This window comes from Bos taurus, chromosome 4 (assembly GCF_002263795.3).
Source record: "Bos taurus isolate L1 Dominette 01449 registration number 42190680 breed Hereford chromosome 4, ARS-UCD2.0, whole genome shotgun sequence".
Classification (NCBI taxonomy): domain Eukaryota; kingdom Metazoa; phylum Chordata; class Mammalia; order Artiodactyla; family Bovidae; genus Bos; species Bos taurus.
In genome coordinates this window covers 33,270,201-33,297,627 of record NC_037331.1, presented here as the reverse complement: position 1 = coordinate 33,297,627, position 27,427 = coordinate 33,270,201, and the positions used below count along the sequence as shown (strand labels likewise).

General features: G+C 36.6%; 1 protein-coding gene and 1 long non-coding RNA gene across 9 annotated transcripts in view; both read left to right on the top strand.

The window, feature by feature from the left end:
* The window catches only part of DMTF1 (cyclin D binding myb like transcription factor 1), a 50,122-nt gene that overhangs the window by 943 nt on the left and 21,752 nt on the right, over positions 1 to 27,427 (top strand). For 4 of the 8 annotated variants that reach the window (XM_024991034.2, XM_005205307.5, XM_059885834.1 and 1 more), the window contains exons 2-8: positions 914 to 1,053; positions 9,295 to 9,417; positions 10,763 to 10,879; positions 12,471 to 12,593; positions 17,706 to 17,800; positions 22,114 to 22,228; positions 23,866 to 23,942. In XM_024991034.2, the coding sequence (XP_024846802.1) occupies positions 10,771 to 10,879; positions 12,471 to 12,593; positions 17,706 to 17,800; positions 22,114 to 22,228; positions 23,866 to 23,942 (519 nt within the window). In that variant the 5' untranslated portion in view covers positions 914 to 1,053; positions 9,295 to 9,417; positions 10,763 to 10,770. Of the gene's footprint in view, positions 1 to 913; positions 1,054 to 9,294; positions 9,418 to 9,818; positions 10,043 to 10,329; positions 10,450 to 10,762; positions 10,880 to 12,470; positions 12,594 to 17,705; positions 17,801 to 22,113; positions 22,229 to 23,865; positions 23,943 to 27,427 lie in introns of those variants that run through there. The other 4 variants (XM_002686719.7, XM_015468728.3, XM_059885835.1 and 1 more) reach the window with 4 other exon arrangements.
* On the top strand, positions 17,807 to 19,225 carry LOC132345076 (uncharacterized). The gene is made up of 2 exons (XR_009494203.1): positions 17,807 to 18,073; positions 19,012 to 19,225. It is a non-coding gene; the product is annotated as an uncharacterized lncRNA (long non-coding RNA).

Below are 27,427 nucleotides of genomic sequence, written 5' to 3'. Positions count from 1 at the left end.
AGTGAATCTGCGGCGTAGATTTGAGGGTAGAAGTGACGAAATGCTGTTCTATGCAGTTGAATGATACAGCATATGTTTTTAGAATAAAAATAATTTGGTGTAAATAAGGAGAGGTGGTAAGTCAATGAAATGTAAAAGGACTCCGTTTCCCTGATTGAATTTAGAAATTCGAATCCAATGCCTATTTTCTCGTAACTTTATTCATCTTTGTGCACCTTCTGACAGTAGGTGAGGCTACTCGTTGGGACTTTTGACAAGATGCGAATTCTGTAGGATTGCTTTCTAATATTAAGTATTTTAAACTTACAATAATACCATTTGAAAATGTTTTATCTTCACTGATTTTACCTTTGCTTCGAATTCACGAAAGACAACCATTTATAGCTTTTAAACTCCAGTTGAAGTATAAAACATTCTTGGCATTATGTTAAAAGTTTTACAAACAAAAATGTTTTAGTGAAGGATTTTCGTCTTTTCCCATTACTTCAGATTTTTTTCCTTTTAGCTGTAGTCTTAAATTTGTGTTTCTCACTGAATAGTTTACCATCACTTAAACGTTTAAGTTTTTGGTGTAACATCACCACAGTTTTTAGCTTTTTTCTCTGTTGCTGTAGTGGTAAGATTCATTTATTAGGTTAAGATTTAGAGACCTAGTTAAGGTTCAGGAAAATATTGTTTACGTTCCTTGTCGTTACAAAAGTTGTCAGACTGTAAAATTTGGTGTGAAAATCAAGTTTTTTTCCCTTCATTCACAAGGGACAAAAAATATCTTGATCCTTTCTGAAATTACGTGTTATGAAGAAAAAATGCATTTCTTGTTTTGTTATCTTATTATTTTAACTCCCATATACTAAGTTACTTTTATGTGCCACCAAACAAGCTAATTTTTTTTTTTTTTTTTTTACTATTTTAGTTGATAGGCTCACCCCAAAATATGCTTTTTGGGACTGATCTAGAACCAGCATATTCTCCGTGAATCTCTTTAATTGATTGCAGTTGAGCTAGATGGTGGAGCCAAAATGCTATTGCCCTGTCTTCATCAACAGTTAATCAGTAAGTACTGGGCATTGCATATTTATATAGAACTTTTAAGTCCATAGTTTAAGCAATTATATAAATAAATATATGCTATATAAACATTTTTCTCTGAGTGTTCAGGTTTTAGAATTATTTGAGAGAAAGCAATCACAAAAGAGTATTGGGGTTAGAATTTGAGCTTTGAAAGCAGAGTATGGCTGGGAAATGGTTACTGGTAGAGAGTTCTATCCCCTCCCCCAAAAAGGTAGTTGTCCTCTTTCTAGTCTTTGCCCCACCCCACCCCAAGTTTTCTTCTTTTTACAGGCTTCTAAGATGAAGAAAAGTTATTTCGTTTCACCCTCACCGAAGCAGGAGAGAGAAGTATAATTGTAAGGTTAGCTAGACCTTAGTAGTTAATATTGAAGTAAAAACAACAAAAGTAGACCTTACTTTCCCGCATGTTTACCTTTCTGCTCACTTTAACAACTGTAGACCCTAATTTTTATTAATGTTGTAATAAACGTGTTTCCTGAAAATAATATTGTTTTAAAGTTGTTTTCTTCATGCTCCATCAAAAACGTTGGCTTAAGTTAACATTTGTGACAGTGAATCAGTTAATGTGAACCCAGTGCCTGGTACATTGTTGTTAAAATTTTGAGGGGGTTGGGAAGTGTGTCTTCTTGTAAAAACATCAAAACTTTAAAACAGTAATTAGAAAGAGTTCCAGTTTTTTAATATCATATGTAGCATCTGTTTGGAGAAGGCAACGGCAACCCACTCCAGTACTCCTGCCTGGAAAATCCCAGGGTCGGGGAGTCTGGTGGGCTGCCGTCTATGGGGTCGCACAGAGTCGGACACAACTGAAGCGACTTAGCAGCAGCAGCATTAGCCTGCTTTCTCAAAGTGGTATTTTCTTTTTTAATAGTTTTCTCTTAACATCATCATTTTTAGCACTTATCCCCCCCTCATATAAAAGAATTCCTTAGGAATTGGTATGCTTCTAAATGCTTTGAGTTCCAAAGCCTTTTCTGTCCTCAAATGATATGCAATGACCTGAGAAAATGAAAAACCTACTGCCAAGAGTCTTAAAGTATGATTAATAACATACAGAGTTATGAAATGTATGTGGTATTTGTTTGCTTTCCTATCATTTTCTCCCTTCATTTTTTTTTTTTTTTTTTTTTTGCCTTTTGTGAAGAGGATGCTTGTAATAGAAGTCAAAAATATGTTTTGTTTTTGTTTTGATTTCAGAAAGGTAAATGGTAAACTTAAATAAAAGAAGGAGCCTGATTATCATGTCTTCTTTTTCAAGTTTATGTAAAGATCCCATTCCATGACTGAATAGCAGAAAGTTGTCATGAGAAAGCACACTGGATAGCCCTTTATGAGCAATTTAACTTGTTTTTGTTTGTTTGGTGGGTATATGGGAGGGATATTAACCTTATCCCATTTTTTTAAGCTGTTGTTTTAGTTGTGTGCCATTCTTTCAAGCACCTGGTTGTCAAAAGAATCTTTTTTGACCATTAGGTGTTAATGCAGCAAATGAAATGCTTATTAGACTTACTTACTATCCATGTTGTTTTATATCTGTTGAAGTGTGGTTTAAAAATCAGCTTCAGTGTATTGATATACTTAATCTAAGTGAAAGCGAAAGTCTGTGGAATTCTCTAGGCCAGAATACTGCAGTGGGTAGCCTTTCCCTTCTCCAGGGGATCTTCCCAAAGTGAAGTTGCTCAGTCATGTCCGACTCTTTACGACCCCATGGACTTTAGGCTCCTCAGTCCATGGGATTTTCCAGGCAAGAGTGCTGGAGTGGATTGCCGTTTTCTTCTCCAGAAGATCTTCCCAACCGAGGGATCAAACCTAGGTCCTCCCGTATTGCATGCAGATTCTTTACCAGTTGAGCCACAAGGGAAGCCCAAAACTGACTCTGCAACCCCATGGACTAATATTCCAGGCTCATCTGTTCATGGGGATTCTTCAGGCAAAAATGCTGGAGTGGGTTGCCATGCCCTCCTCCAGGGGATCTTTCCAACTCAGGGATTAAACCCAGGTCTCCCTCATTGCAGGCAGACTCTTTTATCTTCTGAGACACCAGGGAAGTCTGAAAGTTGCCAAGTCGTGTCCAACTCTTTTCGACCCCATGGAATTCTCCAGGCCAGAATACTGGAGTGGGTACCTTTGCCTTCTCCAGGAGATCTTCCCAACCCAGGGATTGAACCCAGGTCTCCTGCATTGCAGGTGGATTCTTTACCAGCTGAGCCACAATATTTAGTATTCTTGCCTGGAGAATCCCCATGGACAGAGAAACCTGGAGGGTTAGATATTTATATTTAGATACACTGTAGAGTGATAATTTAATGTACTCCCTTTAAAGAGCTTCTCATGATGCTTTACATAAAGGACTCAGTTTTGAATGGACGAAATCTTAAAATTTGCCAAATACACATTATATTAGCTCTTAAATCATGCACTGGGTGAAAGACGTTTTTGCTTTTTAATAAATGGTATGATTATATTCCCAAATGAGGTATAAAGTGGTGCACCAAGTAATTACTACCAAGTAATTTTCTTTTACTTTAATAATGTCACTGTTTCCAGTGGTTGGTAATTGAAGTCAACATCTTAAACAAAGCCTATTATAATAAATCCCAGTAATATCTTTATTGACATTTTATGGTATACAGTCATTACCTTAAAACAAAGCCATAATGAACATTAGTTAGCTACCATAATTCAATATGCCTTATGTTCATGTACAGCTCTGCTTCTCACACTTTGTGCTAAGTATAAAGAACAAATCCCCAGGGGCCTGGGACCGTAGTTCAGAGCACTCAACATCAACCATGAAGTGTTCCCCATTCCTATTTTTAATAAAATCATTATTTAAGATGTTATTCTGTGGTGGTGTCTGTTTTCCGACATCCTATGTACCCGTGTTCAGGATGTAGGAATTTGTTACCTATTCTCTTCCACTAAAACTTTCTATTTAGCAGATTTTTCATTCTTTCAAAATAAAAATTTTAAAACATTTTTCAAATTATTATGTGTTACTAAGAAAATCCCCATATAAGCATTTCCTAAGGTGTTAGTTATCTATCACCAGGTTTCATAGTGGCCAAAACAGTCTATAAGAGCAAGACCTTGAAAAAAAAAAATGTTCAGTAATAGGTTAATGCTTAAATAAGTTTGGGTACTATGCACACAAATAAAGCACTATGAAAGAGTTAACTAGTAATATTGGAAAGTAAGTGCAAAAAAGTTACAAAAGATACAGGTATTATTTAAAACAATAAACACAAAAATTTGGAAGATCATCACACAGAGAAGAGTAAAATGAGTGATTTTCTTATGTTGGGACAGGAAAAAAGACATTTGAAAACGGAATGTGTCCTCACTGCCTTATTAGTTGGATTATGCCAGAAACTTTGTCTCAGCTAATGTTTCTCAGTCAGCCTCATCCAATAAAATTTTGGTGCTTTTATGTTCTGTAGCTTGCCTGATTTCTTGCTATAAAACTATTGTAATGTTTTTCATGCCATGTAGTCTCATCCCATCTTGCAGTGTGGAATCACAACTTCAAGATTCAAGGGTCACCAAGTGTTAACTCTGCTTCTCGTCATCTCTACTAATATTTGATACCCTTCCCACCTTAAACTTGAGTACTGTGCTTGGGAATCAATGGCATTTTTCTACAAAACTAAGAAGAAATGCCACTTCTTGGTTTGATCTAGTTTATAGAAGATTTGATACTTAGTTTTAAGTTGCTCAGTTGTGTTCAACTCTTTGCAATCCCATGAACTGCAGCACGCCAGGCTTCCCTGTCCATCACTAACTGCCGGAGCTTGCTCAAACTCACGTCCATTGAGTTGGTGATGCCATCCAACCTATCTCATCCTCTGTCATCCCGGTCTCCTCCTGCCTTCAGTCTTTCCCAGCATGAGGGTCTTTTTCCATGCTCAATAAATCTTTAATCCAGTTTTCTGTTGATGAGCAGGCTGTGTTCCCTCCCTGTTGTTTGGCCTAAGGCCAAACTGTCAACCCGGACTCCTGGACACTCACAGGCAAGTCACAGCCTGTTGCATAGTTCTCTTACAGGAGGTCGCCATCCGTTGCACCATAGAGCCACTGAGCAGACGACCCACAAGCTGCAGAACAATTACACCAAAGAAATGCTTGCACTCTTTAAGAAAGTTCTAGGACCCACAACATATTTCCCAACCTGGGGATCCAAGAACTCCCCAGGGAATTTGACTTCGGAGGCCAGTGGGATTAGATTACAGAGCTTCCACAGCACTGGGGAAACAGATTGTTGGAGGGCACAAAATCTTGTGCGCACCAGGAGAAGGGAGCAGTGTGTCCCCACAAGAGAGTGATAAGATACTTAACTGCCTAGAAAATCAGGACAATTATGTAGGTTTAATTGATGGAAATACTAGTTTAAGATAATCCAATGAATAAACCTGACATCAATACAAAAATGGAGTAGAATGAAGGACTCATTTCCTTAAATTGTGTGTTAAATAACAGATCCAAGAGTAGTGGGGTTTTTTGGTTTTACATTGAGTAGGTTCATGTTCATTGGGAGCTATAAATGTAAACAAATGCATTTCTCATTTTAACGTAAGTACATGTAAGTATTATAAATGTTTTGTACCACATTTCAGGTATTCTTGATTTTACTGAAGTATTGTTTCAGATGCCCCCCAAATGCTGGAAGTGTGCCAAAATGCCATGTCACCAATTAAAAATGGATGTTAAAACTTTTTTCAAGTTCTCACTTACAGTTGGTAAAACAGTACATATAGTATAACCCATTTTAGAGAAAGAAGGGAAGATCTAAATGGGATGACGGTGTGTGTGTATTTGCCCACAAAATTTGATACTAGATATATTGCTGATACATTTCCCTGATAAACCAAGTGGAAAATGGGTTTTCAATTCAGGTATAGTTTCATGCATAATGAATTACAAAGCACTAAATTACTTACTTTTGTTACCTTACTTTCATAAGTTGATTTATTCACCAGTATTTTTCATTTAGTCTAATAGTCCTACTAAGATACGGATGTATTCTTCATATAAATAACAGCTATCTTGACTCTACCATTGGTAGTGTCTACTCCCTCTACTTAACTTGAAAGCTAAACCTTGTAGACCTGTTTTGCATTACCTTCTATACTTAAAGTTCTCTGTATCTCAGTAGCATTGCCCAGTCAAGTAGTCACTTCTCCATCTTATCCTCTCAGCAGTATTTAACAGTCTACTGACTACTTAGTGCTTCTTGAATCTCTCTGTTTTCCTCCTATATCCTGGCTGGTCCTTCTCAGTCTTCTTTTCTTGTTTGTGTATTGCTTGACTTTCCAGTAATACTGGGCTATCTTCTCTCTAACTTATCTAGTTGATCTTATCTTTACAGTTTGCATGCCACTAACTCATTTATCATTATATAATTCTTGCCTGTTGAATTACAGCTTCCAACTGGTAACTTGACATCTTTGTTTGGGTGCCTTATATCTTAATTTGTTAGTATTAACAGTAATAAAATACTTAATAAAAGATATTTTAGTGCCCCAAAACTCAGCTATTCAAGCCAGAAGCCTAGGAATCATCTTGAAATAGCTCCTTTCAGCAAATCTCCTTTCTTAATCTCCTTTCAGCAAATCTTGTCAACACTGCCTTCAAAATAAATCCTCTGTCCAGACTCCTTCCTTTCATTTCTGCCACCTATTCTGAATGACTCATTTCTTGGACAACTGCTTGTCTCCTGACTTACTCCCTTATCTGTCCTCCATGTTGCAATCTGAATGATCTTTTTAAAATGTAAATTATGTTTCCCAATTTAAAACAGTCCAAGAATATGTAAGGCCTTGTGAAATGTGCCCCTGCCTTTTCTTCCAGTCTTAAATTCAGCCACTCTCCCTCTTGCACAAAAACCTCTGCATAGTGGCTTTCTTTTGTACTCCACTCCCACCCGTCCAAGTCAGGTCCCACCTTGAAGACTTGGCTATTAATCTGTTGGCTGGCTTGCAGTCATGCACTTGAAATAGTGAAATGGTATCTCTTCATCTTGCTGTTGAGGCAATGTAAAGTAGCCACTGAGATAAGGTTCAGTGTCTGTAGTATGATAGTATTTCTGTTAAGTATATGTAACAGGCAGGGATGTGTGTGTTAGTCACTCAGTTGTGTTCAACTCTGTAACTCCATGGACTGTAGCCCTCCAGGCTCCTCTGTCTGTGGAATTCTCCAGGCAAGAGTACTAGAGTCAGTTGTCATTTCTTCCTCCAGTATATCTTCCCAACTCAGGAATCAAACCCAGGTCTCATGCATTGCAGGCAGATTTTTTACTGTCTGAACCACCAGGGAAGCCCCAGGGAGGGATATATATATTTTCTTACATAAAGTAACTGGAAGGAGGCATGAGAAATCAACAGCCTTCTTTACCTCCATGAAAGGGATCTAGGTGACTGGGGAACTAGAGTGGAAAGGAGGCTTCACCATTACCTTTGAATTTTGAACCATGTAAATCTGTTACCTAAAAAAGAAAATTAGAGGAGTTTCTTAAATACTAATAAATGCAGACCGTGTAGCTCTAACTACAAGAAGGGGGAAACCCCAGGAAAATGAGTCAAGAGCTTATATTTTGGGGTTTTAAAAAAGTAGCGACTGTCCTAGAGAGTATCTCACACATTGGGAATGTGATATATATTTGTTGATTGAACAGATAAGCTAATTAATTTGTAAAGCAGTGTAGACCCATTTACTCATCTCCAACATGAATTACCAAACTTTTAAAAATGAACCTAGATTCCTGCTTTAAAGCTAGTACACTCTTTGGGATCACCTCAATTTTGATAATACAGATTATCAAGAATGATAAAGTTCCTATCTAGCTATTTCAGACTCCCTTTTCCATGTACCATTGTCACTTTTTCTCAGAGTTTTAGATTAACTTGGGTCCTGAGATCACATTCATTAAAATGCTAAGCCAGTAACAAATTTGCACTTATCAAATGAAAAATTGTGCTTTTTTGTTTGTTTTTACTTTGTTGTTTCTTTTTTAATAAAAAAAGAAACTTTGTTGTTTCTTTTTTAACCTGGCAAGGTTACCAGGAGTAGAGTTTACATCTAAATGGTTGAAATATAAATTTGCACATCCTTTCGGTAAAATAGACTGCAGTATGATTTAAGAGTTTATTTTGTCATATTCTTTGATCTAATAACTTTTTAAAGAGTACAGAAAAACCTCAGTTTAATACCTAGCTTGGCTTCCTTCACAGTTTTCAATGCAGGATATAAAAGTGCTTCTATGGTATAGTCTCATAAACGTGTTGAGAGTGAACTATAATTTTGCAAAGTTTATGGATGGTTTTAACTTTTTTTAACATTTCATTTTTCCATCTTCTGGAGTAGGTACAAACCAGATTTTAAGAAGTTTTTAATGGATTCAGAAATGAGAACAACACGAAATATATTAACTGATTGAATGTTTCTCTAGCAGGATCTGTACCTGTTGCACTACAGACTCATTTATGTATACCAGTTCTAATTAGAATACTGCAAAAACGAGAAATTTAATTACTGGTTTTGCATCCCCTTAAACCTAAAATCTTACTGTGTTTTTTAGTTTTTGGTTGATCCTTTGGGGTGAAGATGAGAATCCTATTAAAAAATCCTTTAAAAATCAGTCAATTCAAATTTTGTAAATTTCACATTGCATTGAAAAGTTTGTTTATAATTTACATCTTCTGGCCTGATTGTTTAGGATTTTTTTTTCCCACAAATCCCTAGGCAGAGTTAACAGATAGTGTATGGTTTTTTAATACTTTAAGATGAAATATAGTACTACATATGAAGAGAGGTGCTGACTATTACAAAGAAAAAAATAACAGTTATTGGTAATACTTGTGGTACTGGTGGTTAGTATACACCCTGGATCGAGTTACATGTACCCAGGTCTACAGTTCATAGAACCACTGGTATAGTTCAACTTGTTTTTTCCAAGAAAGCTTGACTGCCTAATGAGGGACAACTTATGTTGAGAAACCACATGTAAACCGACTTAGTAGGCATAGGATCCTATCATTTCTGTTCTTCACTGGAGAATAGTTTTAGAGGCTGATTTCCAAAAGCTCTACTTAAAGAATTCTGGGTTGGTCCTTCTTCTTGTACTTGAGACATCACAGAGGCTAGAAGCAAAATTGTCATCAGCATACTGCTAGCAGACAGTTGTTTGTTCTCAGTAAGTGTTATTGTGTAATGCTATTACTTTTTCAGAGTGTTGCAGAGGTAGGAACATGGGGGAGAAACAATCTGGATAACATGAAAGTGATGCTGGTGGCTAAGGGAAAGCATCTGGATTCTGTGGGAAGGGCTATAGCTGATCCATCTGTTTTCTAGGTAAGCATTCCTTTGTTCTGGGTACCTCACCTCATGATTTGCAAATTTTCGTCATAACTAAATCATGGTCTCCATTTAACTTTAATTTGGAAATGACATCTTTGACATTGTAAAATGAATGATGTCCTTCTAAAACAGTAATTTGTATAGTAAAACTTGAATAAATCACTAGATCTTCACCAAGTAAATGTTAATAGTTCTTAAGTTTTTCTGCCAAGGAAAAATGCACTTGTGTAAGTGGCAATTATATGTATAGACAAATATCTTACATATAGGAACCAAATAAATATTGAATGATTAATTTGAAACACATCAAGGCTTATGTCCTCTGTATTATTTAGTTGGAGGCTTCCCAGATGGCTCAGCTGGTAAAGAATCTGCCTGCAATGCAGGAGACCAGGGATCGATCCCTGAGTCGGGAAGATCCCCTGGAGAAGGGAATGGCAACCCACTCCAATTTTCTTGCCTGGAGAATCCCATGGACAGAGGAGCCTGGCGGGCTGCAGTCCATGGGATCGCAAAGAGTCGGATACAGCTGAGCGACTAATACTAGACTACTAGACTAGACTATGTGGACCAGACCAAAATTGAGTGTTGAGACAAGAACTTCATTGAACATTACCAGGTAAGCCCGAAGACTTCAGTTAGGCCACTGATTACAACTCAGTGCATTTCCACCTATCAGCCATGACATACTGCAATTAAAGCACTGATCATTCAGTTTGTCTAAACAAAAAAAATAAGTATAAAATAATAGGTAAAGACTCAGTTCTCTATTTCAAAAGAAGGCCTAGCTCCATGTCTATTAGGAAAACAGTTTGGTCAATGATAGATATATGTACTTGTTCAATATTATTAAAAAAGAATTATTTAGTGTTCATATTTTTCAGATAATAATAAGCTTAAATACTTGTAAAAAATGTTTCTCTTAATCTAATTCTTAGATTAAGAGAAAAATTGTGCTGGATCTTCTGCTAAAGAATCAGAAGTTATTAAACATCTGAGTATATCACGGAGCTGCCAATTAAAGTGGTGAGAGTTCTTGCTCATACGTCAGCTTGGAATAGACTATCTTTCATTGGATGTTATAGAAACAGCTCTTTAAAAAAAAAAAGTAAATGCTTTAAGTTTTTAATTAATCATTGCATTTTAGATTGTTGCAGATTATTATAACTAATTCTAAGTAATTGGTATAAACTTTTTAAAAACAAATTTTGAAACTTGAACCATCATTGCAATTTCACACAAAGAGTACTGTAGGCAGATATATTTGGAGAGGGCTATTTTATGTTCATATATGGAAATAATTTTTTTAAACCTTAATCTGAAACCTATTCTTTTACAGATTTGAGTATGAGCACAGTTGAAGAGGATTCTGACACAGTGACAGTAGAAACTGTGGACTCTGTGACTTTGACTCGGGACACAGACGGGAACCTCATTCTTCATTGCCCTCATAATGGTAGGAAAACCTGCAGACACATAAATCTTTTTGGATTTCTGGATTTCATGTCACCTTTAAACCTTATTACTCAGACAGTTTAGTCTAGAACAGTAGAAAAGGAGGTTATTTCTTAGATAACCTTAATTCATGTTTATATTTTTAAAGTATACTTTGTATATTTTTTTAATATACCATAAATTTCGATCTTTATGAATCTTACAGCTATTTTATAAGTAGAATTTGTTGAATCTCTAATGATGGATTAACTATAATACACTTCCTCTTTGACACCATTTGATACCAGCAGTATATATAGTACATTAGAAAATGTAGAAATAATCCTGCCAATGAACATAGAAGAATTTTTTTTTTGTCTAGAGCCTGTGTTAGAGAATTTTACATGACTGAATAGGACTTAATATCATCTGTAATGAACTAAAATTCAGTTGACTTGAGGCTTGTGGTTTTGTTATTTCTCTACCTGTTCCGTATTTATATTTATTTTTGCTTTTTAAGTTTATCCTTGTTCAGCGTAGGTTCTGTGTTCTTTTTCACTTAGTACTTAATCCCTGGGTTATTTCATTCAAATCTGTGGTTTTAATTTCTGCATAGCTACTACAGTGATTTAAACCTCTCTTTATTCTGAATTCTGTTTCTCATAGGTACCTTAAATTTCACATGCCTCTTATGTTTCAGGTCCCCTTTCCTTTGTTCAGGTTCTCATTTCTCACCTGAGTAGCCTTTTAGCCTATCTCTAACCTCTAATTTATCCTTCAAACTGCTGGTGATTGTGGTCATGATTCAATAGTACATGAAAGCTTTTTTTTAAAAAATAAGCTTCCCGGGATTTTTAGAATATAATTCAGGTTCTTTAATTTGGCACATAGGCCTCCCATCATCTCAGCTTTCTTTCCAGCTTCATTTCCTGCCACATTTCATATATCTGTGTTCCAGCAGTTCACAACTGTTATTTTCCTAACTTCCTGTAAGCTTTTCATACCTCAGTATCACTCCACATATAATCCTACTGCCAGTGATAATCATTTTCCCCTGGCTTCTGTTTCTTTTTGAAATTCAAGACACCTTTTCTAGAAACCGTCCTTAACCTCCAGAAATTAAATGCTTCTCTGCTCATATAACAGCCTCTTCATTCCACCTTCATCGTTCTTATTAAACTATTTTGAAATTATATTAATCTCCACTGTACTACGAGCTCCTTGACAGTCAGGGTGTCTCTCATTGTTCTGCTTCTTGAACTTGAGAGGCAGTTCGAGAAGCAGAACTTCTGATGGTAGGTATTCAGTAAATATTTGTGAGTAATTAAATAACCAGTCTTTATCTTTATGTGTGAAATAATTTGGAAAGCCAGGTAATCACAGCACAAAAGTGTGGTGTTTTAGAAAGTGCCACCTTGGTTCCTGGTTCCTTGTCATAAGAAGTGGAACTGAGGTAGGCGTGTTAAGGGCAGTGAGTCTCATTGCACAGCTGTCTTTTTCTGACTTAGCAAATTAATAAGAGTATTTTACATTCATTACTTGTGGAAGATTTTGTTTCCTCCTTTTTGATTTGAAGATTTCTGAGATTTTTTGTTCTTGTTTTATTTCATTAGAAGCTGATGAAATAGACTCAGAAGATAGTACTGAACCTCCACATAAAAGGCTTTGCCTGTCTTCTGAGGATGATCAAAGTATTGATGATTCCACTCCTTGCATATCCGTTGTTGCACTTCCACGTAAGTCACTGTATTAACATAGAGCTTCCCTTCTGAATCAGAATTCACATTGCAAGAGATTAAACTGCATTTCAGTTTAACCCATCAGTTGGACCCATTATTTTTCTCCTCGTTTAATCAAAAAACCTCCTTTAATCGGCTCTTAATGAGTGCTTATTTATGTGCCAGGCATGGCTCTACATACTTTTGCTATATTGCCAAGTTTAATCTCTCAAGCTTTTATTTTAATTGACCCCCCCATCTAAGAGTCTTTTTAGGCATTTTTTTCATAATCATGCTCTCCCACATGAAATTATAATTTCAGTATCATTGTTGTTTTGTTTTTAATGTACTGTGTGTATGTATGTATGTCCTTGCTTTCTTAATAAAGAGAGTAAGGTTTTTTCATCTCCTCTCCTAAGAAGCATATTCACCCTCATTGAGAAGGCTTTCTCTAGAGGAGGTATTTTTATCCTTATGTTATAAATGAGAAAACTAAGGTACGGAGAGGTTAATAACTTGTCTAAGGTCTTACCCAGGCATTCTGGTTCTTGTAGTTTATGTTCTTTTTATGAGTTATATGGATAAATGGAAAGTAGAAGCCTGATAAGTTTATTCTAAGAAAGTTCTTAAAATGTTTATATTCCAAGATCATTTAGAATACACTGGATTCTAAGCAGGTGTAGTATTTTGGATGAAATACTGTTAGTGAAAGACTACAGCACATCAACTGTAATGTTAGAGTATATTTCTCATTAGTTTAGAAAAGAATATGGAATCTGTTGAACCGTGGTGGCCCTCCAAGGCTGGAGTAGATATCTCAGTCCCCGATAATGAGGCCCAGGGCTATTGGTGACGCACTCTGCACAGAGGAGGGTATTGCCATATCCAAGAACTTCCAGGGGAAGAGAACTAAGACTGGGTTTTCATTGTCAAAAATCATGTCTTCATAAGCAGATATTAATTGCTTATTAAACTGAGCAGAAAAGTATCATATTAATTGTAGTCACCATGCTGAACATTACATCCCCAAGATATAAAATAAATTTAATTAAGTCAGAATTTTTGCATGATTATCTTGATGTAAATTTTGACCTGTTACTTGATTTGGTTAGAATGCCTTGAATGTGATTGTAGGTTTGATCTGCACTTGATATTTTGTTCTATTTTATGGAGTAAGACTAAATCCTTCACACACTCGTTCACTTACCTGGATAAAATAATATGAATGTGTTGACATGAAAGGCCATGAACTGTTTGATGTTGGGTCATAGCATCACTGTGTAAAGAGGACAGTCTGGAGCCTAATTTATAGTAAGACTGAATTTATGAGGAGTGGCTTTAAGTTCCCTGGACTTGTAAGAACTTTGTTGATAAAAATCAACTTAGGAAAGTTTTTACGTTTAAAAAAGTCCCAAAAGCATGAAGTCCTATATCCATCACCATCTGGGACCAGTTAAATGGGCAAGTCATTTATGCTGGACTTCATGAAGATGAATATTAATTTTAAAATTTTAACTTTAATTTTAATATTGAGGTTTTCTTTAGATACTTTATAAAACTGATTAACATTTATCTGCCTGAGCCTTGAAAGTTCTCTTAACTCTCATGTTAATCAGTGTAGATCACTTGCTGCTACTTTTTGCATTCATTTGCACACGTTTACTCCATTACCTATTCATCGTTAAAACTCTTGGAGTTTCTCTGGTAGCTCAGTGGTAACATGCCTGCCAATGCAGGAGACACGGGCTTGATCTCTGGTCCAGGAAGATCCCACATACTATGGAGCATCTAAGCCTGTGCACCACAACTACTGAACCCACATGCCACCAACTGCTAAAGCCTGTGTACCCTGGAGTCTGTGCTCCCCAACAGGAGAAACCACTGCAATAAGAAGCCTGCACACCACAACTAGAGAAAAGCCCTGAGCAGCAATGAAGTCCCATCTCAGCCATACATGAATAAATAAAACTATTTAAAAATACAACTCCTTGGAGAAGGAAATGGCAACCCACTCCAGTATTCTTGCCTGGAGAATCCCATGGGCAGAGGAGCCTGGTGGGTTACAGTCCATGGGGTCACAGAGTCAGACACGACTGAGTGACTTCACTTTCACTTCATGCTAGTAAATATAAAATAATACATCATCGTAGTTTTATTTGCATTTCTCTAATGACTAATGATGCTGACCATACTTCAAGTGCTTATTGACCATTTTTATGTATCTCTTATTAAGTGTTTGATTCTTTCATTGACTGTTTAGAAAGCCATGTTATTTGACTTATTAAATTGTAAGAGTTCTTTATATATTAAATTGGTCAAAAAGTTAAAAAAATAAAATAAAAATACAACTCTTGTGATTATTCATTTAGATGATCGTTGGAGTTACTTACGCCTCTGATTCCTTTTGTTCTTCACGCTGCGTTACTTGTCATTCCCATACCACTCTTGCTATTGTACATATAACTGGAGTCTGTTTGTATCCTACTTCAGACTTTGTTTTCCTGCCACTAATTCCTGTCTTTGCAGTTTACTTTCTCTAATACTTCTGCAGTCCTTTGCCCCAGTGGGACCCATTAACCTTAGCACTTTGCAGTTATTTCTTCTTTACTCGTTTTCTTGTTTCCTTCACCTAGTTTCAGTTTTTATGGTAAATCATTATAATCTCTGTCTTGCATTTACCCTGAGATCCTTTTTTCTTTCCCTCACCTCACCTTTCTTTGATGAAACCACAACCCTGGTTCAATTTGTCTGCCTATTTATGACTATACCAGTATAGTTAATTGAAAGGGATTGGAGGAAAAAAGCACAAGTAAGCTGACTGCTCTCGCTTTAAATTTATGATCATTACATGGGTTCCTTATGTTGCATCCCAGTCATACCATACTTATCTGGTATTCTTTTTCCCACTCTAAGATGACTGTTTCATACATTCTGAAACCTCCAATATTTCTTCTACATTTTTAACTCTTAACTGATACCCTTGCTTCCTACTTTACTGAGAAATTTAAGTGGCCAGAAAATAGTTTCTGTAAGTTTCCACTACTACTAATGTATTTACAAACCAACTTGTATCTATGTCCATGTGGTCTTGTATTTTCACCCAGCTAAGGCCAACCCTTCAATATACCAAATCCCATCCCTTTTGCCTACCTAAAGACATAGTTGCAGGAATTCTCTCCTTTCTCTTCTGAATCAACAGTTTTTTTTTTTGTTGTCTTCTGGATCATTCCCATCAGCATTACGAAAATACTACAGTTTCTTCTTGAAAATAAAATGTCCTGTTAGCTCACTTTGGGCTCCCATTCAGTTTCTCTACTTCCCTTTAGAACAGAAGTACCTTGAAAGAATTGCCTATACTTGCCTCCATTTCTAATTCCTTTGTTCCATAAGCCTACTCCAATCAGTCTCTCAGCTTTTAATGCTATACTATAAATGCTGTCTCCAGAGACTTTCTTTTTTCTTCTTTTTTTTTTTAAGTTTTTTTTCCAGAGACTTTCTTGTTGCTAAATCCAGTGGTGATTTTTTTTTTTTAGTCTTTGTCTTACTTGATCTCCCCACATTTTTTATCACTCCTGTCTGAGACTTCTTGTCACTTGGCTTCCAGGAAATGCATTTCTCTAGTTTTCTCTCTGTCCATTTCTTCTTAGTCTCTTATGCTGACATGTCCATATCTCCCCAGCCTCTAAATGAGGAGTACCCAGGATTCAGTCTTAATTGCTTTTGTTTTCTGTTTTTACTCTCTAGAATTCATGCTTTTAAATCCCCCGAGTTATTCCAGGCCATACCTCTCTTAACTCCAAATGTTGAGTGGGTTTAAACATCTAGTATGTTTAAAACTGAGCTACATTTTTAAACTTGCTTCTTTCTAAACCCTTCCCCCCATTTCATTATTGGTAGGTACATTGTTCCAGTACCTCAGGTAAAAAACTTTTTTTTAAATTCCATTCTTGACATTTTATTTTCTTTCTTATTTGGTTTATCTGCATGCCCTTTTGGCTCTACCATCAAAATATATCTGCAATTTGAACTACTTATCACCCTCACTTGCCTTCACTCTAGTCCAAGTCACCAACACCTCTTCCCTAGTAATAGATTATTGGCTTAGTTTCTTCACTCATCTCCTTCCAGCTAGGGCTGCCCTTCAGGCTATTTTCCCCTTAGCAGCCAGGGAGATCCTGTTAAAGAAAAACTCAGTTTATATCACTCCTCTGCTCTAAATCTTACTATGGTCGCCTTAGTGGAAGAGAATTAAAGCCAAAGTCTTCATTTACAGTGACTTTCGAATCCCAAACAATATCTTGTTTGGTCTACTCTGGCCACACTGTCTTTGCTGTTCCAGCAGGCACTCAGAACCTTTTTGCACTTGGCTTTCCATCTGCCTTAAGTGCTATCTCTCAAGATAGCTTCATGACTAGCCCTTTTCCTTGCTTTGTTCCAAATTCTGGTTACTTTTCCTGGCATCCTATTTAAAATTTCAAACACTTGGCCCTACTACCAACACATTTCCCATACTTCATTTTTTCTCCTTAACACTTTTCCAACATAATACTGTGTTAATTTTGTCTTCCCCCTAGACTCCAAGTGCCTTGAAGGCAGAATTTTGGGGTTTTTTCGTTTATTGTTGTCTCCATTGCCCAGAACAGTACCACGCATGTATTAGGTGCGCTGCTGCTGCTGCTGCTAAGTCACTTCAGTCGTGTCCGACTCTGTGAAACCCCATAGACAACAGCCCACCAGGCTCCCCTGTCCCTGGGATTCTCCGGGCAAGAACACTGGAGTGGGTTGCCATTTCCTTCTCCAGTGCAGGAAAGTGAAGTGAAAGTGAAGTCACTCAGTTGTGTCCGACTCTTTGTGACCCCATGGACTCCAGCCCACCAGGCTCCTCCGTCCATGGGATTTCCCAGGCAAGAATACTGGAGTGGGGTGCCATCGCCTTCTCCGTAGGTGCACAATGGATACTTGTTAAGCAAATATATTTGTATGTGTATCACATATACTTAGGTGTGTGGTTATATTGGTGAGGAATATGTTAAGAAATTAGATGATCACATCCTAGTTCTTTGGGTATTTTTTTTAATAATTAGGACCTGCTTTTATTACTCTGGAGATGAACTGTTCTTTTTCTTCAAGTTTCAGAAAATGATCAGAGCTTTGAGGTGACCATGACTGCAACCACAGAGGTGGCAGATGATGAGATTACGGAGGGAACTGTGACACAGATCCAGGTATAGTAAGCCTTTGTACAGCTGCAAGAAGATTATCCTTTGTACATAACCTTAGGTGATAAAATGATGAGAATAGATTCTGTCTGACAGTATGCATGAGTGCTACGTCTCTTCATTCACATCTGACTGCAGTTCCATAGACTGTAACCTGCCAGGCTTTCTGTCCATGGGATTCTGCAGGCAAGAATACTGGAGTAGGTTGCCATGCCCTCCTCCAGGGGATCTTCCCGACCCAGGGATTGAACCAGTCTCTTATGCCTCCAGCGTTGTCTGGTGAGTTCTTTTCCTCTAGCTCCACCTGGGAAGCCCTGAGTCTGAAAAAGTAGCAATCACAGGATGGAAGTAAGACCCCACATATATGAGTCTCAGAATTGTAAACAACGATAGAATTTTAAAGCTGATTCCTTATAGAGTGGTTCACATCTGCTGAACTAATGCATATGCATTCTTTATCTCCCTAGAGTGATCTCTTTTGAGCTGTTAAATAACTTTAAATTTTACCTACCAGTTATTTGAGATATTGATTGGAATATAAAACTTTTTAAAATAAGCTTTACCCAGCAGTTATCTGTAGTGACTGATTTAGAAAGATTCCATGTGTTCTTTGCCCTAATGTGAATGAAAGCTGGTCATCTCAAATACATTTTAACTATAACAGTGGTAGTCATATTTCCTTTTGATAACCTGTACAACTAGATAGATTTTACCGTGTGTTGAGGTTAAATAATTAGCCTGTTTTCCTATATGAACTTCTTTAATTGTCTCGTTTATTTCTGCCAAAAGTAGTCATCATTCTTAGCTCTCTTCAGTGGCCAGCAGCTTAAATCTATTTTACTTGTAAGTTTATTTCTGGCTGATTGTTCTTTTGCTCTGTCTCTTCATTTAATAAAATACTTTTTTAGCAGACAGTAGAGACATTGTACCATTATTTTTCTTATGTGAAGCATCATAATGACCCTTCTTCATTACGAAGTACGTACAAGTTGATACATATCAGGGACTAAGGATGTTTCAGGAGGATGTACTGTGAATTGCAGTGAGGAGCTTGAGAGCAGTTCCAGAATAACAGGATTTCCAGAGAAGTAATATGCTTCAGACATGCTCTAATATGCTTCAGACGTCTTTGAGGCAAGCTGGGGAATTTGGACAGAAATTTTTCTAAATCCTCAGAAACAATAGGGCACATTCTTTCTTCAAAATGGATCTTGCAGGACTTCCTGGTGGCCCAGTGGTTAAGAATCCACCTGCCCGTGCTGTAAACATGGGTTCCATCACTGGTCAAGGAAGATCCCACATGCAGTGGAACAGATAAGCCATTGCACCACAACTGCTGAGCCTGTGCTCTGCAACAGGAGAAGCCACTGCAATAAGAAGCCTGTGCACTGCAACTGGAGAGCCAAAAAGAAATAAAAAATTTTAAAAACAGTTCTTGTCAAATTCATTTGTAGTGTTGTCTCACTTCCATTTTTAGCATGTTGAAAATAACTATATACATATGTCTCATTTGGTTTACAGCCTAGTTATTATCAGACTGATCAGTAGCAATGTACACAAGTTTTAGGGTTGTTTTGTTTAGATTATTTCTGAAGAGTTAATGAGTTACAATCTAATACTAACCTCTTGGTTTGTTATTACCATTAATTTCTAATGTTTTTTTAAAATAACATTAGGTTGGGAGTGAAAGCACAGTTTAAAGTTCAGAAATAGTGTGCTTTTTTGCTGTACCCTTTGTGGCAAACTAGGTGTAGTTATTGGACCTAGTTTAGCAGCTAATGCCCCCTTGTCCCATTCCAGTGGTGGGACTAGCTTGGAAAACAATTAGGAACTAAAATAAACTTCCCATGTATGTAGTACATTGTGGTTGCAAGAGGCATTTAGTGAGTGAAATATTTATTTTCAGATTTTTAAACCTGTATATATGATAATTAAGAAACCCAACAACCAGTTCACAAAGCCTTCATTTAGAAAAAGCAACAGCAAGTTAAACAAAGCCTGAGTAACTTGAAAAGATTTATATATAAAGTAGGAAAGTGGCTGGTGCTAAGTTGCTTCAGCCATGTCCAACACTATACACTATAGCCAACCAGGCTCTTCTGTCCATGGGATTTTCCAGGCAAGAATACTGGAGTAGGTTGCCATGCCCTCCCCCTAGGGATCGTCCCAACCCAGGGAATGAACCCAAGTCTCATGTCTCCTGCATTGGCAGGTGAGTTCTTTACCACTAGTGCAACCTGGAAAGTTCTAAAGTAGTGAGAAACGGGTAAAATACCAAAAAACTTAATCACTATCTGTAAACTAAGTATAGATAGATAGCCTCTTAGGTACCTAAGTCTCCTGATATACTCAATTTGATTGACAATGTTGAATATTACTGCTAGAATTTAGTAGTTATTTACTTCATTTGATGATTTTTGTCATGTTTAACATTACATGGTTTAAGTAATGTGTAAGTCTTCAGGAAATTTTGCACCATAAGGCATTAAGTATTTACCCAAAGACAGTAATTAATCACGAAATGTTTATTCCTGAGATTCACAGAGTGGGCTTTGCTATATATATTTAGACTCACTTTGGGAAATGGTGATTTTATTCTTTCAACAAACTAGTTAATGTAAGAGAAAATCATCTCAGAAGATTTTTCTACATTTCTTAAAAGTATTGTACATATCAAGATCTTTTGATAGCGCTCCATATTGTCCTTGATAAGTAACTCCTATATTAAATCTTACAGAATTGTGATCCTCAGAATATAAGAGGCCTTGGATATTGTCTGACTAGTCTGTTTAACTTCTCAGCTTTATAAAGTTCTCTTAACCTTTAAAAGAAAAATCTAAAGTATATGACACATAAATGCCGGGTTATAAACCTTTTCTTGTCTGTTCGAGTGATATCTAGCTTTTGTCTTTGGTTGTTTTTTTTTTTTTTTTTTTTTAAAGAAAACCACTTTAATAAATACAAAATATTACCACCAGGTATACAAATAGTAGGTAACAATAGGCATGGCTTTTCTCCTCACTGTGCCTTGATTCTTCATTGACAGCTTCTCTCTTTTCTAAGTGAGATGTTTCATTTCCTCTTGAAAATAGAAATCCAGTTTCTGCCTACTCAAGAAACAGTCAATCTTTGTTAGGACCTATCTCCAGAAAGTGACATAGCTTAGTAGTTGATCCAGGCCAAAGACCCAGCTGGGTTGAGTGGTCACTAGGCCTATACTGCTGCTGCTGCTAAGTCGCTTCAGTCGTGTCCGAATCTGTGCAACCCCATAGACGGCAGCCCACCAGGCTCCCCCATCCCTGGGATTCTCCAGGCAAGAACACTGGAGTGGGTCTAGGCCTATGACTCTCCTCTTATCCTGGTCTGCATATAACAGGCTCTCCTTACCTGATACGGTAGCACTGTTGCTATATCTTCCTCACTTATACCATAGCTCTCTCTAGCCCACAGCCAAGTCTTTTAAAAACAGCTTTGTTCCTGCAGAATTTTCTAGATTAGATATGTCCTTAATTACTGATAGCTGCATAAATACACTGAAAGCCACTGAATTGTATACTTTAAAGGGTGAATTTTATGATGTGACTTGTATCTTAATAAAGTTTATTTAACTATATTTCTCAATACAGGCTATTTTATTGCAATAATAATAAAATTAGTACCATATGGTTCTTTGAAAAGAAGATACCGTTAGGAGGGTAGGTATCAGCTCTAAATACCTACCCTCCTAAATGTAAAAAGTTGTCAGTAAACAACACGCAGACTATAATTTTGCAATAACATTTTTTGAATTAGCCTGTTAATCTTTTAGATTGATCAACAGGTTACATTACAGATGACCATGTATTAATATTTGGGCAGCAAACTATCTGTGAGAACATGAATAATCATGACACTCGATCCCAGCGTTTCCATTATTTAGTGGCAGCAGTAGTTTAGTCGCTAAGTCACGTCCAGCTCTTGCAACTGCATGGGCTACAGCCCTCCAGGTTCCTGTGTCAGTGGGATTCTCCAGGCAAGAATACTGCAGTGGGTTGCCATTTCCTTCTCCATGTTTTATACATATAAATATTCAAATGGCTTTTTTTCTTGTTGAAGATAATTTTGTTTTCATGCTGTCTTTAAAGCAAGAAAATGTTTGTCTTTCTATGAATTCAGTGTAGTTTTATTATATCTAAAACAAATGAATTTCATGTTACTAGAAATTCATTTGTTTTAGATACAGCAGAGTTTTATAATGCTTAGCATTACAAAGATGAATCAGGTTGGGTGTTAAATCAAGCTGCCACTTTTTTTTTTTTTTTTTTTTTTGCCTTTTGAAGATTCTACAGAATGAGCAACTAGATGAAATATCTCCCTTGGGTAATGAGGAGGTTTCAGCAGTTAGCCAAGCATGGTTTACAACTAAAGAAGATAAGGATTCTCTAACTAACAAAGGTAAGATATACTGAATTTCAGTGGCCAGTGGCAAAAGTGAGTGTCAAAAAAAGCTTGTAGTCATAAGGATCCTAATTTGGGCCTTCATAATTATGGTTGAATAGTTACAGTAATTTGAACCTAATTGAATTAAATTTGGCTCTGAATAGGACTGGGGAACCAATATTCATTTTACAATAATTGATCACTTGTCCCATATGAAGTAGGTTATAAACAAATGCACAGTGTTACTGTTTAAGTCAATACAGTTATTGCTTATGGGAGAAGGAAGTCAAACCTTTTCAAAGTTCTACTACTAACTTTGACCTGATAAGTTGTTTAGAGGTTTAAAGTAAGTGTTTATAGTGCTACCGCACTTGTAAGGATTACTAGGAAGCTACTTCAAGAAAGTGGGGGTTGTGTATATGCCACTCTGAAGTAAGGAAAGGAAACAAAAAATAAGTAAATAGATTGTTTTCAACCCTGGTACAGTAACTACTCATTAAGAATGAATTACTCACTCGGTATTCCAATGTTATGTTTACCTTGTCCTAGAATCTTTTATATGTATTTTTTTTCCCATAAAACTTATTTTTCACTGCAGAAATTTTTCAGAAAGTTTTTTTTTTTTTTAATTTTTTAATTTTTTTTTTTTTTTAAAATTTCAGGTATACACGTGCTCCCCATCCTGAACCCTCCTCCCTCCCCCCTCCCCATACCATCCCCCTGGGCCGTCCAGGCGCACCAGCCCCAAGCATCCAGCATCGTGCACTGAACCTGGACTGGCATCTCGTTTCATACATGACATTTCACATGTTTCAATGCCATTCTCCCAAATCTTCCCACCCTCTCCCTCTCCCACAGAGTCCATACACTCTATACATCAGTGTCTCTTTTGCTGTCTCGTATACAGGGTTATCGTTACCATCTTTCTAAATTTCATATATATGCGTTAGTATACTGTATTTATGTTTTTCCTTCTGGCTTACTTCACTCTGTATAATAGGCTCCAGTTTCATCCACCTCATTAGAACTGATTCAAATGTATTCTTTTTAATGGCTGAGTGATACTCCACTGTGTATATGTACCACAGTTTGCTTATCCATTCATCTGCTGATGGACATCTAGGTTGCTTCCATGTCCTGGCTATTATAAACAGTGCTGCGATGAACATTGGGGTACACGTGTCTCTTTCCCTTCTGGTTTCCTCAGTGTGTATGCCCAGCAGTGGGATTGCTGGATCATAAGGCAGTTCTATTTCCAGTTTTTTAAGGAATCTCCACACTGTTCTCCATAGTGGCTGTACTAGTTTGCATTCCCACCAACAGTGTAAGAGGGTTCCCTTTTCTCCACACCCTCTCCAGCATTTATTATTTGTAGACTTTTGGATCGTGTGATTTGGCTTTCACACTTTCTGTAAGTCCTATCCTGCTGAAAGGGTAAGAGATGTAATTAAGACAAAGTATTTTTTATGACTCTTACACTTACTACCCATGTTTACTAGGGTCATTTGTATTCTTTCTTAAAAACCAGGGGTCACAGAAGCAACTTTACATAGGGATTTTTCAGATTTCAGATGAATAAGACATTAAATTAGCTATATTCTTTTCTTCTCAAGAATAACATTATCAATAGCATTACTTGTTTTCTTTTAAAGGACATAAATGGAAGCAGGGGATGTGGTCCAAGGAAGAAATTGATATTTTGATGAACAATATTGAACGCTATTTGAAGGTATCTTATGGCATATTTTTTGTTTCACGAATTTTTTGATTGCCAGTTGCAAAAATACCAAAGTAGCACATTTCAGTAATTATGTAATGGAGAATTGGCTAACATGTTGTATCTTAATAATTTCAGTTGTATTATAGTATATTTATACATTTTGAATTCTCAGTTTAAAATAGCTTTATTGCTTTAGGTAACACCCCAAAGTTAAGACAGAATTTTAATAGCCTCTCAGAATCTTAAAGCTCTATCTTTTCAAGCAGCCTATAAATTAGAGTTTAAGTTTATGCTGTGTAAAGCCTAAGAGATGCGTTTTCTTTGAATTTATGACATTGCACTAGTCCTTTCCCTTAAAAAATATTAGTTAATTTTCATATTCAGTCTTATATCCTGTTTCATATTCAGGCTTAGTCATCCTCTTCATTAAAAGACTGATGAAAACAACTTTCAAAGCACTAGAGATAGAAATTGCCTTAATATATAGTGTTGGCCTTTCAAATGCCAACAGTCCATGTGGTAATTCTGAAAACATGTGAAGAATGATACAAGGCTTTGTTTGTACCATGTGAGGGATAACATATTGTGAATTATGCATGAGAACAGAGAAGGAGAAGCTTATTCTCAGGGTTAGGACAGGTACAGAAAATATTTACAAGAGTAAGGATTTGAGCTGAGTTTCAAAGAAAGGGGTAAGACTTAGGAGTAGAGTAGGGCAGAGTACATCATGAGAAATGCTGGGCTGGAGGAAGCACAAGCTGGAATCAGGACTGCCGGGAGAAATATCAATAACCTCAGATATACAGATGACACCACCCTTAGAGCAGAAAGTGAAGAAAAGTGAAAAAGTGATGAAAGTGAAAGAGGAAAGTGAAAAAGTTGGCTTAAAGCTCAACATTCAGAAAACAAGATCATGGCATCTGGTCCCATCACTTCATGGCAAATAGATGGGGCAACAGTGTCAGACTTTATTTTGGGGGCTCCAGAATCACTGCAGATGGTGACTGCAGCCATGAAATTAAAAGACGCTTGCTCCTTGGAAGGAAAGTTATGGCCAACCTAGACAGCATATTAAAAAGCAGAGACATTATTTTGCCAACAAAGGTCCATCTTAGTCAAGGCTGTGGTTTTTCCAGTAGTCATGTATGGATGTGAGAGTTGAACTAAAAAGAAAGCTGAGTGCTGAAGAATTGATACTTTTCAACTGTGGTGTTAGAGAAGACTTTTGAGAGTCCCTTGGACTGCAAGAAGATCCAACCAGTCCATCCTAAAGGAGATCAGTCCTAAGTATTCATTGGAAGGACTGATGTTGAAGGTGAAACTCCAATACTTTGGCCACCTGATGCGAAGAGCTGATTCATTGGAAAAGACCCTGATGCTGGGAGGGATTGAGGGCAGGAGAAGGGGACGACAGAGGATGAGATGGCTGGATGGTATCACCAACTCAATGGACGTGAGTTTGAGTACAAACTCCAGGAGTTGGTGATAGACAGGGAGGTCTGGCGTGCTGCAGTCCATGGGGTCGCAAAGAGTCGGACACGACTGTGGGACTGAACTGAACTGAGGGCTGGAGGGAACATTATGAGTTAATGATGTGTGTTGAGGATTTAGAGTTCAAACCCAGAGTACATTAACATAACCCCTTTAACCTGAACCGAAGACAATTGGCTGCTAGAACTTGAGCTTTGAAGTTTAATTATTCTCCTATTATTTGATAGTTTATGTGTAATTTTTCACTATTTTAAATACATTGCTGCCTAGTACATCCACATTCTTAAGCTTAATTTTAAGCTACACTCCTTCCAAACTACACTTTATAAATTATAAAGAGAAAAAGGAAGATCCTTCCCACCAAGCTAATTAATTGTTTTAAGAGAAACAGAACTTCAGTGACTATTGAAGTATATCCAAAAGTGTATTAAAAGTTGTCCACTGATCACACACACTTTAGTTAAAATTGGGGAAATGCTACAGGTTTAGTAACCAGTTGGTAAAAAAAAAAAAAACCACTGAATTTGGGAAATAAAGAAGCTGATTTCTTATGTAAGAAATCAGAGTAGATGATTTCCAAGGACTCTTCCAACTTGATGGTTAAAGGGCAGCTTTATGATTAAGACCTTTTAGATGACCGTTTCATTTGACCAGGTTGTGAGTAGTAAAAACTTTAAACTACAGTAGTTGAAATAGAATTGGCAAAGAAAAGACAGATAAGCAAGTAGTCTTCTGAGGAAGCCTGGTGACTGAATATTGGCTAAGAAAGCAAGTGAGGAGATGGAATAATTTAAGAGTTTTTTTTATTTTAATTGAGGATGTTTATGAGGAGGATGATAGAATTTTCAGAAGTAAGAAATGTCTAAAAAAGATACACTGATCTTAGGAAGAGATAATTTGTTTGATTTTGATTTTTGACTATGATTTTTATGTGGTGCTCTTGCAAGAACATTATGGAGCTGTTTTTAAAGCAATTAATTAGATGTCATATATCTATATTTTGGGTAAAAAGATAAGATACTGTCACAAGGAACTGAGAAAAAGAAAAGTCTTTTCATCTCTCTGTATTATCATCCTGCATCACAGTGCCTTACATCTAGGTACTTGTAAATATTTAGGTTTACTTGTTTCCAGACTTGAAATTGAATAAAATAATTTTGAAAAAGATTCTAAAATTTAGAAACTTTTTACTGTAAAGTTTAATACAGTCAAAAGAGTATACATAATGCATTTCAGTGTTATTTTACCTGTTTTAAAATTTACATCAGTAGGTTTATTCTCTGGGTATTCTGTAACTGGCTTCTTTTGTTCAGTATTGTGATTTTTGAGATTCGTCCCCTATTGGGTTTTTTTTTTAATTGAAACCTGTGTTTCATCATGTGAATATATAAGTTATCCATTCCACAGTTAATGGTCATTTGGGTTCTTTTTAGTTTTTTTCTGTTAATTTGTTTAATAGGGTGGGTGTAAAAGGTATTTATTATGGGTTTAAATTGTGTTTATCTGATTATGTATTGTTATATGCTTGTTGGCCATTTGTGTTTCCTCTGAAATTCCTATTTGTGTCTTTTATCAGTTTTTTCTATGGGGTTGTTCATCTTTATAATTTTCTTGATGTCTTATCATATGCTGGATACTAATGTTTTTTTGGTTGTGTTACAGATATCTTGTCCCAAGTTAGTGACCTGTCTTTTCATTCTCTCTAGGTATCATTTGATGAAAAAATATTCATTTCAGTGTCAAAATTATCATCTTTTTACTTTTGTGTTTTTGTGTGCTTTTTAAAGAAATCCTCCTCTGTTTCAGGGGCATAAAGATATTCTCATATAGTTTTGCCTTTCATGTTGTTTTTTTTACTGTGGTTATGAGATAGAGTTTCAGTGTTACTGCATTGTGGTTGTTTTTGCTTTCTTTGTGTATAGATGACACTTGTTCCAGCATTATTAGGGAATGTCTGTCCTTTCCCAGTCTACAGTACCCATTCTGTCTTAACTCAAACTTAC